Raw genomic sequence first — 12,574 nt, forward strand, 5'->3', positions numbered from 1 at the left:
TCAGAGATGCTTCACCCAGCAGCTGATGGAACAGATGCAGACCCACAACCAAACGTAGACGGAGCTCAGAGAATCCTGAGGAAGAGGAGGAGGAAGGATTGTAGGACCCAGTGGGGTCAAGGACACCACAAGAAAACCCACAAAACCAACCAACCATCCTGGGCTCAAAGGAGCTCACGGAGACTGAACCACCGACCAGGGAGCCTGCATGGGACTGGCATAGGCCCTCTGCATATGTTACAGTTGTGTATCTTGGTCTCCTTGTGAGACTCATAGCAGTGGGAGCAGGGGCTGTCTCTGACTCTGTTACCTGCTTTTGGAACCCCTTTCTTCTACCACTTTGCCTCATCCAGCTTTAATAGAAGAGGAGGTGCATAGTCTCACTGCAGCTTGATATAACATGGCTAGCTGATATCCATGGGTTATCAACAGAAGAGAAGGAGTGAATGGGGGTGGGAGTGCGAGGGAAGGGGAGGGAGGGGAAACTGTGGTTAGGATGTAAAAGCAAAAACATAAGCAAACCAAAATGGTTACCTTCACTTCTTATGTTACCCTAACCCTAACTTAACTTATGTTAAGTTCTTAAGAAGACAGCAGTTTGAAAAATCAACAAACAAAACCCCATATTGTTGTGTGTGGTGGCAAACACCTAAAACCCCAGCACTCAGGAGGTGGAAGGCAGGAAGGGTCATGAGTTGAGAGTCAATCTAAGATAGACGGTCCACTCCTGACTTGACCAATCTATAAAGCAAAGTAAAACAAACACAAAACACATTTCTTACAGATTCACAATACATGGAAATAAAGCAGACTGGTGGTTCTACGGCGAGGAGTGGTGGGGAAGAGCAAGTTGTTAGAGAGGTTTCTATCTCAGGGGCAGTGGGGCTTTGCACTCCAAATCAACTGTAGACACATGCTCCACGAAAGGAGTGTACTGTAATCCCCAAGGCAACAACTGAAAGCTTTATTAAGGATGATTAGAAACCAAAACATAAATTAAATGGTCCCCTAAAATATATTCAGTTAAGCCAAGAAAAAGTGGGGGAGAAAAGAAAAACAGCAGAAGCAAGTAAAATTACATCAAAATATTTTTATCAGATACCATTGAACTAAGTTACCTGACTATAATCCAAAGTATCTCAGACGGAAAAGAGAGCAAGACTCCACCCGGTGATACAGGGATCCCTGTGAAATGTAACACATGGGTATAGTGCAGGAAGGATTGGAATACTAAGGAGCAGTGAACTATGACCCAGGACACTGAAAGAAGTAAGGATATTTCCTAATAGCAAAAGACTCAACACCCAAGATGACATGGCAGTTCTTAAATGTGTAGTAAGAGAGAGTCCACATTCATGAACAGGAGTCCACCAGCACCGAAGGAGAAACATGCCAATCCATGGTCACGCCCGAACATGTCACACCTAAGCACGCAACAGAACAAGTCAAAGGATGCTAGCATTAGAAAACAGTTCAAACCGAAAACTAATGAAAATAAATACATGAAAATGGAAACAGGGAATGCAGTGTGGTTCCATTCAAGAGGAAATTTATTTCTCTCCTCCTCCTCCTCATCATCATTATAAATATTATTAGGCACTATTTCTATTAGGAAAGAAGAAACTGAAGTCACACTGGATAAACCATAGACTTGGTGTTTAAGGAAGGAAACTAGACCTCAAAGTATCATTTTTCACCGTTTGTTGTTGCTGTTGTTGTTTTGTTTCAAGATAGTGCGTTTTTCTGTATCTTTGGAGCCTGTCCTAGAACTAGCTCTTGTAGATCAGGCTGGCTTTGAACTCACAGAGATCCGCTGCCTCTGCCTCCTGAGTGCCGGGATTAAGGGCATGCGCCACCATTGCCAGGTTTATTTTTCACCTTTTATAAAGCTTTAAGGATACCCAAAATTAATCTATGATGTCTTCAATTGGAACAGTGGTTTCCCGTGGAGGGAGAAGGGAAATGAAGGGAAAGAAGGCAGAGGAAACTGCTATTAAAGTCTACCTTACCAGGTTTTTAGGACCTTTTCCTTGCTCAGCATCTAGATTTCATATGACCCAAAGCAGCATTCTGGTTCTGAGGATTCCGCACTTGTCCCATTTTGGGGAGCATATGAGCCTGACTACAAGAAGCCCATGGAAAGCTGGGCACAGAATGCTCTTCTGTAACCCCAATACACTCACTTCCAGATGGAAAGTGCAGACAAAGAGAATCCCACAACCTCACCAGTCTCATCTAGCCTGCAGTACCAAGCAGAGAAAAGCAACAGACAGACCCTCTCTCAAACAAGGTAGAAGGTATGAACCAACACCCAAGGATATCTCCTGACCTCGCGTACACTGTGGCTCACACACCTGCCTTCACACATATTAAAACGCAGATACACACGAGCACATACAACATATGCAGGGGCCATGGGTCCACCCCTGCTCCCGAGTTTCATCTTGAGGACAGTTTCTGGTCAGCCAGCTAAAACATCCTGTTTGTTCCTGTGCTCCCTCTGCCCCGCCTGGTGGTTAGCTATAGGGCATTGTTGACTCCACCTTCATTTCCCACCTGCCTGGCGGGTAATCCATTGTGCAGCAGCTAGGTATTTAAGGTTTCTCCTAAGTTTGAATAAATGGCACTCACTGATCTCCTTTCAAATGACCCAGGTCTCTTGTGTTTTCTTTCAATATCCAGGGCCTTGCCTGGCTCGCTAACGGTACAGTGGTTCGGGTGAACTGTACTGAGAGAGTAACGAAGGAGTTACAAACATACACTTAGAGATTTTTTTAAATAGTATTTGTCCAGTTGTAGTCTGATAGTTTATGTAATCTGCTGTCGGTCAAGGCTAAAATACTGACTCTGTCGCCTGCTATGCTAGGATCCTTCGATCTGAATTTAGCACAAAGTCTGGACTATAAGAGGTGCTCAGTGAACCTTGGTGAGTGAGGATAAATGAACGAATAAATCCAAAGAACAACCAAACCTCTTGGTAAGCTCACATTGGGTGTAAGCCGGACAGCTCCTGCCCACATTACACTGGCCACTAGTCAAAATAGCTCTTGAAAGTCTTGACTAATAAAGACTTTTCTGGAGGGTGAACGTCACCCCTTAGTTTGTAAAACTCCCTTAACCTAAACCAGGGTCTTTCCTGTAAAGATTAAAGCAGTCGGGATATATTGCACTCCCTGAATAGACCAGAATCTCCCATTTTCAGGGACAAACTGGTCTGCTTAGGTTATATCTGTCCTTAAAGCCTCACTTTAACTGTGTGACTTTTAACTTGAGTAAGTCAATTTTGGTTTGGCCTGCTCAATTTTGAGCCTGTGGTAGGGGCTTAGTCCAAAACACTGGTTTCCTGTAAGTGTTGCTAAAAAGAAATCAGAGGTGGAAAAGATTACTTTCTAGAATGGAAATAAAGTAAATTTGGTTTTGCATTTAGAGAGTCGCAAGTTTCATTCACTGTGTTTAGACAGATGCTTCGAGTTGTGGTGGCAAACCCAGAACCTCTACTCCCTACAAATGCACCACCTCAGGTGATTTGTCCCGAGGTCTTCTCACATCACGGGAGGTTGCCTTGTCAGACACCATTACAGCACCTTATAGTTCCTTCTTGTCACGTACCATGATTATAATCTAATAACTGTTTATGCTGCCATGTCTTGGTGGTGCATTCCATAGGAACAAAGACAGCAACCATCAGTCTAGCTTATGGCCACGCCCCACAGCACGATGCAGCCCCTGGCCACATGGTGGAGGCTGGCACCTGTGAGAGGGATGAGCACTTAGATATAGCAATGGGACAGTACAACTACATCCTTTACAAAGAAGTAAGCCCTCTCATGCATCCCAGTCCGACTGGAATTAGGACTACAGAACCTCCAGGCTGCTAGCCCAGGCTATCTCCAGGTGAACAAGCAAGTGCCGACCGCTGCTGCTCCTTTCACTCACAGAGGGCCAGCAGTTGGTGGCAGGAGCCAATACCACGACTGTGAAAGAACTGATTAACACCAAGTTCAAAGTCATGGCATTGGCCTCGTCCCAGGTTAGAAGGCACAAAATCAAGAGTGTGTCACTGCATAAGGGGCATGGGAAACGACCGAGAAATGACTATATTGAATAAAATGCTCATATTTAGAGATTTCTTGGAAATTATGTACATAACACTCCTATGATGAATGACACCGGTAAGTCCTAGCCATGGAATGCCAAATGTACAGTCCCAGAAGGCTGATCCTCTGCCAAGCCAATAGAAATAAAAAACAAAAGCCCAACAATAGGTTTGATAAGGAAAGAATGGATTTATTTTTATGTAGAGTGTGAAAGTTTTTCTCTACGTTCTACAGTTTTTACCTCTATTTTTCTTGTTTTCTGCATAGAAAGCAACTAGTTACCTCTATGACAAAGGCCCTTCCTTTCTGGCCTTGGATTGTCCTTGCTCTTCCATCTGTACCTCATCCCACTGCCAAGAGCACTGCAGCAAGGAATAGCACACAGTCGTGTTCAAAGGGGAAGAATGTTGGCAAGAGGGTAGCTATTTCCTCCATTCGGGTAGTTCTGCTGCCGACCCCTTCTTTGGCTCTCCTTCACGACCCACAGTTTTCCCCAGGGCAGGAGCCTCAAGGCCCAGCAGGAATTCGCTGTCTTGGTGGGGATGTGGGAAAGTCTTGCTGCTCAGACTTTGCTCAGTGGGTGGTGGTAGCATGTCTCAAGGAACTGCTGGGCTCCCATGCTGCCCTCTCCCACTCTTACACAAAGTTCCCATGGGAACAGCAGTAGTGAGCAGGTTGAGGAAGCAGATCCAAGTACTACCAACAGCCATCCGACCTCAGTGACTCCTACACATCACGGACTATTGGCCCCCATTTTGAAATCAGGTCAGCGTGTTCACAAGACAGGTACTTGCAGTAGAGTGAGGAAGAGAAAAGCACATTGCGGACATGCTACAGCATCCTGGCTTTGTCTCTTTCCATCCTCACACCTGTAAGCCCTCTGAATGTCACAGGGCATTTTCTCCTTATTACTTACGAAACAACAAAGAAAACTTATTATAGAAAACTTTGTAATAGAAAAAGCTGATTCAAAATCACATTTTTCTCCTCCATGCACCGTTTCTGTGCAATTGGCACTTATTTGAGACAGCTTTCAGAGAAAAATATGTTTGCGGTTCAAAGATAAGCAGGTTTTTAGTAAACTGTCAAAAAGCTTTTTTTCCCCCTTCTCCTTCGCTGCCAAGGGAAAAACTTCCAAAAGAATTGGGCAGGGGGCAGAGAGACAGAGAGAGAGTAATAAGAAAGGGAGGAAGGGAGGAAACATTCTGTCTGAGTTTATTGGGTATGTGGATCAATTTTTCTGAGAAATTATCAGTGTATCAGTAGGCTGAGTGGTTGAGGCCTGGGCCTTGTACCCTTCCTCTATACATAAGGAAGTTTTGACATCAAAATTATGAGAATGATCACAGTAAAACATGTGTGATAATTAGCATGCCACTTGGTTTGTGGAGACCTCTGTTTTCACCATAATTATCAATCTTTTGACAAAAACCTGATATTAATCACAACACAAAATTTTGTAAACCCACCACCACTACCTAACAATGCAGGAGAGCTGCCCCTACCTGTTACCAGCTGCAATACTTGGGAGAACAGGCCTTGCCTCTCACCTGGGCAGCACAATAGAGCTAATCCTATTGGCCGAGGTATAGGTGAGACAGCCCCAAAGTCGTGAGCATGGGAGAGCTGTCCTCATTACTCACCTGTCATGTGGCAACATGGGTAGGAAAGAGATGCCCCCCTCCCCTGCCCGTCAACATCTGAGACAGGTGTAGAGCTGGTCCTGTGGTCCTAAGAGCAGGAAAGCTGGCCCTGCCCCACATCTGCTGTAGCACTCGGCAGAGTGGCCCCTATGCCATGCCTGGGCAACACTGAAGAGGTGGCCCTGGAGGTACAGATTTGGGAGCTCCAACCCTGAGGTCATGAAAGCAGGAGAGCTGGCCCCCTCCTCTTGCTATTTGCTGCAAAGGTTGAACTCACCAAGGCAATGCTAGAGATGAGGACAAGGGAGAGCTGGCAGGCCTACCAACCCTGCAACTATCCATGCCCCAAATCAGGCTGTAGGTTGGCCCACCCTAACATCTACACCATCTGTAGGTCTGCTGGACCGTGTCAAGGGATGGTTCCTGCAGACCCAAAGTTGCAGGATCTTGACAACACACAGCAATAGCAGATAACCAAGAGGAGTTCCAGCATCAGTAGTAGAGTAGAAACCAGTGGCCTTGAACAAGACCAATGCCTCTTTGCAATGAACACTTGCAAGTAAAGATATATGGACAAAAGGGTTTTACTGCATGACTCACTATGCCACACTACAGCTTCCATGAAGAGGTTTCACAGACACACCCCTCTTTTCCTTTCTATTTTCTTCTTTCTCTTAAATTTTATTTTTGGGGTGCAGTGTCTGCAAAGACAGAGGGCAGACATGCAGGGATAGGAAATGAATGGCATTGAGACGCATGATGTGAAAGACACCTAGAATAAATAAAAAGAAAGTTAAAAGAAAACAAAAACGAAATGAAAATTGTAAAGGGAAGATGTCATGTTTGAAGAGCCTCCGCACATCAATTATTACCAATTGTTACTCATGGAGACTTAGGGAATAAAAACTAGACAAAGAGGAGAGAAATCTAGAACCCACAGGCAGCCGTACACAGGAACAAGCCAAAGGACAAAATTTGTGGCCATCAAAAGGTTACCCATTCCACAAAGGCCAGGCAGATCTACATCCCCAAGACAGGCTATTCACACACACAACAGATTCTGTGTTTTTGTTTCAAACCTCAACATAGTTTTTAAATGCTAACAATATAGCGGCTCAGCTAGGACCCCTTACAGAGGGCCCACAGAACCCTCATAATGAAGACATTTGGGCAGGGCTAGCTCTTAATGAGTCTACCAGCGAATAATAGTCTTTTTACTTTCACAGTTCGATATGAGCACAGTCACAAAGCTGCTATCTAAAATGAGTCCGGGCCATAAATATCACCTCTTTTCCTACAGGGAAACAAGGAAGCTAAGAACTCTGAAATTTGAAACTCTGCAGTTTAGGAAATGTCACTAAACCAGTTGTTATTTTTTCCTAAATGAAAATAGACTTCTCTCTGGCACTAGAGGTACCAGGTCCTTCCTGGTGTTACAACACAGTGAGCAGATGGTAGCATAGGTTTGGGTGTTTTATTTTTGTTTTGTTTTTTTGTTTTTGTTTTTTGTGTGTGTGTGTTTTTGTTTTTTGTTTTTTATAAAAACAATCCTCTGGCAGGGTCACAGAAAGGTCAGCAGTGCCCAGATTAACAATTGATCAGCTCTAATGGACCATCAGAGCAATAAAGTCTAAGCCGGTGCTCAAGCCTGCTACCTCGTAATAGCCACCGGCTGACACCCAGCTGTTAACAGACTCTCACTCAATAGCATCAGATTTTCAGCAGCTTTGAAGCTTTCTTCTGAGCAGACAGATGCGCCGGAGCAGCCCAGCTATCAAAGGCCTCTGTTTTACAGGCTTCAATCAAAGAGCACCTGGTTTGCTCTGCCCCTGAGATTTCAACAAGGTCTGAGGTCTGGGTAGCAAATGGCATTCCATAATACCAGAAGATTATTGCAACATCTTCTCATGTTCAGGTGACAGTGGTGCCCTCTTCTAGTTTCTCTGCTCACACAAAGAAAAGGTGAAGGAAGAGGCCATGCAGGACCTCTCACAGAACAGAAGGGAGGGGCTGGATTTTGTGGTGTCTTTTGGTTGTTTGTTGAGAGATCTCCACGCTTCATTTGTGTTCAGGGTACCACACTTAACCGGAAGAGTTAGCTGTCCCTCTGCAGAATGTCATTTTACAGCTGCCCATAGGAACCCAGAACAGTCTGGGAAGGTAACAATAGCTTCAAACACTACAAAAGAGCACCCCTCCCTCAGCATCTCCCTGAACACCCTGAGCGCTGCTGCTGAAGAATCTACAAACCCTGCAAGCAATCCCGCCGACCTCTCCACAGCACCAGCCCACCTCAGCTTCATTGAGAACAGACTTCAGAATAAGACTGGATGTAAACATCAGAGGCGAGCATGCCAGATTTCCCCAAACAGCTCTGATTTCCAACTGCAAACGCACCCCTACTCGTGAGTCCAAATCTCACTCCAGGAAAAAGCAGAACCATGGCAAAGGGGTCACACAAAACCCAGGCCAGTCAATAGTAACACATTGTTACTATCTGATACACAGCCTGCATTCAAATCTCTCTAGCGCAACACCCAGTTCTGAATCACACATCCATTCTGTTGTCCCAGATCCTCAATTTCTACTAACTTGGAAAAAAAAGACACCCTCAAAGTTTTCTTTCTTGAGCTTGTCATTTTTAAAGAGAAGCCTAGAGAGTAGTTCTGCACCATGCCCCACAGTCTATAGTTACCTGGGGCTAAGGCTTTTGTTCTGGATAACATCTGGATAACATGTGACCCGAATCACTAGAGAGTCACTCATCACATGCCTGATAATGGACTCTTTCCGGGTCGTCACATCTGGAGCAGGCTTCTATATAGTACAGGTGCTGCTTCCTTAGCATCATTAAAATACTGCCATTGTCAATGCCTTGCTCTCAAGGCTTGCCCACCAGTTTAGCATCCACTGAAGATCCCTGTCTTATGCAATCATTCTTTATCTCCATTATTTCCTCTCTATGTGGTGATATTTTGTCTGTGCTCTAACAATAAAGCTTACCTGAAGATCAGAGTGTGGAGCTAGTCACTAGTTAGCCATAGCAACCAGGCAGTGGTGACTCACACCTTTAATTCCAGTATTTGCGAGTCACATGCCTTTAATCCCAGCACTAGAGAGGTGGAGTCGGAAAGGGATATGGCTGGGCAGAGGGAGAACAATAGGCAGGAGGAGAAAAGAACATCCAGTGTGAGGACTTGTAGAGAAACAGGATATCCATTCAGTCGGGGGACTTACAGAGCTAAGAGCTGGCTGCTCTGTTTCTCTGATCTTTCTGCTTTCACCCCTGATATCTGACTCTGGGTTTTTGTTTTTAAGACCAATTAGAATTTGTGCCACATCAATATGTATTAGTTAACTTTTACTGTGAGAGACTTTTCTCCGTGCTTAAAGATGAATCTAATTACACACCTGTGTATTTATTGGAGCACACCACTGGGTTATTTTACTTTGTTTTGGAAAGAAATGTATTAGAACTCGTTCTTTATTTTGAGGGTAGGGTCGGAGTCACATAGATGCCATAGTGTGTATGTGGAGGTCAGAGGACAGCCTGAAGGAACTGATCTCTCTTTCTGTCACCTGGGGTCTGGAGATCAAGCTATCGGATTTGGTGGCATCACTTTTACCCACTGGGCCATCACAGTGGCCCCAAATGCTTCCTTTAATCACTCTCCACAGATTTACGTTGATCTGAGGGTCTGTTATTTCCAACTGAAACTCTCTGAAAAGGCACCTGGATTCCAACAGGAAGGCCGCAGCACCCCACTGGCCGTGCATGCCACAGGCTCTTGCCTTCTTTGCACTCAGGAATGTGCCTCCTGGTGCACATTAATCCCTCCAGCCTACTCTAGGACCTCTATTCCTCTGAAGTCAGGGCTTGCTGCAGACAGCAGTAACTGGTGGGTGGCCTCTAGATCTCCATAAACCCACCGTGTAAGGTGCTCGTTGCTATACGCAAAGTCCCTTTGCTAGACTTGGCCCTTTCTCTTGCAATTTTGTCAGAAAAAGGTACCAACTTCCCATTCTTTCCCCAGTGTTGGCAACTGCTGCTTCTCCACCCACCCTCTGGGGTTCCCTACACTTGTCTACATTTCTGCCTGCTGTTTTAGGTTCTGTGCTGTAGCTAACAGTGACGCCCGGCTCACGCCCTAGATATTTTCTGCTAGTCCCTCCTGACCCATCTTCAGCCTTCTCCTACCCCCTTAGCCTAATGACTCAGGAATCTGAACACCAACCTACAGTCTTCAACATGGGACAAGAAGAAAGCCCGGTAAACCCGTAGGGGTCTGTATGCCTCTGGAGTCCACCTTAGTCTGCTCGCTGTGACTAACCATACAGTTCTAGCGGATGCCATCTCCCTGTAGCCATTCCCTCTGGGGTCTGGAACTCTCTTCTTCCTGCAGCTTCAGCAGGCCTGAAGTTCACAGCTAGTGTATCTTAACCCTTGCCGGTCATTTGCAAATAATCCCTTTGTTTACCCATGCATCGGTTTCCCCATTTTAGCGCAGCCAGGAGAAAGAGACACAAACCAAAGCTGCTTTAGAGACACCATTTTTAGGACTTGAAGATTTGTGTTTCTCTTTATATTTTCCTTATAAATGAAAATACTGCAAAATAAACACTAAATTCCTGATTGGGAACACACTCCACTCAGAGAGATTTGTTTCTTTAGCAAAGAGCAGACCTAAAAAGTAAGACTTCTTCTGTTTTTTTTTTGTTTTTTTTTTTGTTTTTTTTTTTTTTTTGCAGTGAAGTAAAGGTACAAAAACAGTTCAGCTAAGTACCTTCAAGGGACCCAAAAGGTGGGTTTTTCTTTCTGCTCACTTGTTGTCTTTGGTAATACATTTATTTTATATGAAGAACTAAATCCTTTTCAACCAGTCTGCCTTGAGTGTGAGTTCTACTACAATAAATATGAATGACTTAATGTCATAGTGTAAGGTTCTTGTCTTTAACAACCGGTTCAAGGACAAATCCATCACGACATGGTTTCCAGTCACTCATAACCCAGACTCCAGCTGGGGAAATACAGCTTTGGATATCCAACATTCTATCACTCTACCATTGCGAACCCTAACAATTACCGTTAGTTTACTGATATAACTCATCCCCCATATCAGGAAAATTTTACCGAAATCTGGTATACATGTGTGTGTGTGACATGATCTGCTATAATTGCCACTGGGAGAACAAGATCGATGATTGCTACCCTTCCCCAACAAGAAGGAGGCAATCTATGCCAACTTGGTACCATCCTCCCAAAGCATTTCTCTCCAGTCACTGAAACACACCAACAATTTAACTCAAAGTAAAGTCAGTTACCTGCAAGTCAGCATCAAATTCATGTTTCAGGTGTGCCTCTTCTGCAGCCTCCACAAGCCGCTGGAAAACATAAAGCAATAATCAGAATCAGGAGTATGGCCTAGACTCCACACACACTATGGAAAAACTAGGGCGATTTCCCAGCTGAAAAGGATGGCTCACCTCATTGGTAGACATTACTGCTTCCATGAAATAGAAGGACATTTCATCACAGTCAAATTTTAGTTTCTGCCTCCATTATCTAATTATGTCTCCTAAAATAAATATGCATGCAATGAGGATCCAAAATTTACCTAGAAATGGTATAACTTAGGTAGCAAAGGTCCTTCATCAAGATTTATTGAGTTTTTATGGACCCAATTCTCATTGATTTAGAATCTTCCCCATTGGTTTGGGAAAGAATTCTTATTTTAATTACCTTAATCATTGAATTCCAATTCTTTCTGCTTCAGTTCTGATACATCATTACCGGGAGATAGTTATTTTCATTTTATTATATGCCAGTGCTATTTTGATAATAAGCATCTCAATAAGGCAATCATTGAGATTAAATTAATACTCAAACCCAAGAAAACCACAGTCATGTATAGTACCCGCTCTGGCAGCACTGGTCTCACCAGGGAACTTGCTAGAATTGAAAAATTCAAGATCCTACCCAGGACCCACCCAAACAGATGCTGTGAGTGGGCCAGTCATGTGCTGAACAGGAGCTCTCTCCAGGTGCCACCGCTGTTGCTAGAATCTGGGCACCACAGACTGAAAAGAGCACCCATTTCACATTCTGCCTCACCCTGGGGGCCTCGAGAAATCTCCAAGATTTCTCAGGTCTCATTCATCTCTCTGGGTACATATGTATTTTCACTGTAAGACATGAAAATCTTTAGAGAAGAGAGACATAGGATGGAAGTGGTGAGAAACAGAAAACAAAGAAAGAATAAGAAGTGCCTGGGCACACTGCCCTGAGGTTTGGCTGGATGCTCATCTTCCCAGAACTGTCCCAGTCGGAGTAGCTTGCCAGCTCCTGGGATCACAGTGTGCAATCTGTAAATGTATCTTCATGCACTGTGACAGATGAGTGACAGGAATGATAGAAGAAGCCTATGCTTATGAGAGCTTATGCTTTTCATCTTTGTAACAGACTTGGAATTGCTAAGTATGTAGCATGGAATCAGTTCCACGAGGAGATTCATATGTAGATATCATGCAGGACTTTACACTTATATTAACAAAACCACTCATGCATTTTGAGCACTTGTTTACTTAAACACCTTTAAGAGATGTTTAATGGCATCTAAGCACACGGAAAGCCCGGGGGGGGGGGGGGATCACTGGAACATCTAAATGATCAAAAAAAAAAAAAACCTGACAAAATAAAACTTCACAATAACTGTAAAGTAATACTGAAACAAGCAATGAATTGGAACAGAATAAAACAATAAAGTAGTTTATGACGGACAAATAAGAAAACAAGATGGAAATGTATAAACTGAAAGAATACATGAAGAATATTTC

The 12,574-nt window shown here is 44.1% G+C and overlaps 1 protein-coding gene across 4 annotated transcripts in view; it reads right to left on the reverse strand.

Moving 5' to 3' along the window:
* Positions 1-12,574, reverse strand: part of Cacna2d3 (calcium voltage-gated channel auxiliary subunit alpha2delta 3) — an 812,834-nt gene that overhangs the window by 544,101 nt on the left and 256,159 nt on the right. For all 4 annotated transcript variants that reach the window (XM_075988898.1, XM_075988900.1, XM_075988899.1 and 1 more), the window contains exon 4: positions 11,063-11,122. In XM_075988898.1, coding sequence (XP_075845013.1) covers positions 11,063-11,122 — 60 coding nt within the window. The remainder of the gene's footprint in view (positions 1-11,062; positions 11,123-12,574) is intronic.

The sequence above is a fragment of the Microtus pennsylvanicus genome, chromosome 10 (genome assembly GCF_037038515.1).
Source record: "Microtus pennsylvanicus isolate mMicPen1 chromosome 10, mMicPen1.hap1, whole genome shotgun sequence".
NCBI lineage: Eukaryota > Metazoa > Chordata > Mammalia > Rodentia > Cricetidae > Microtus > Microtus pennsylvanicus.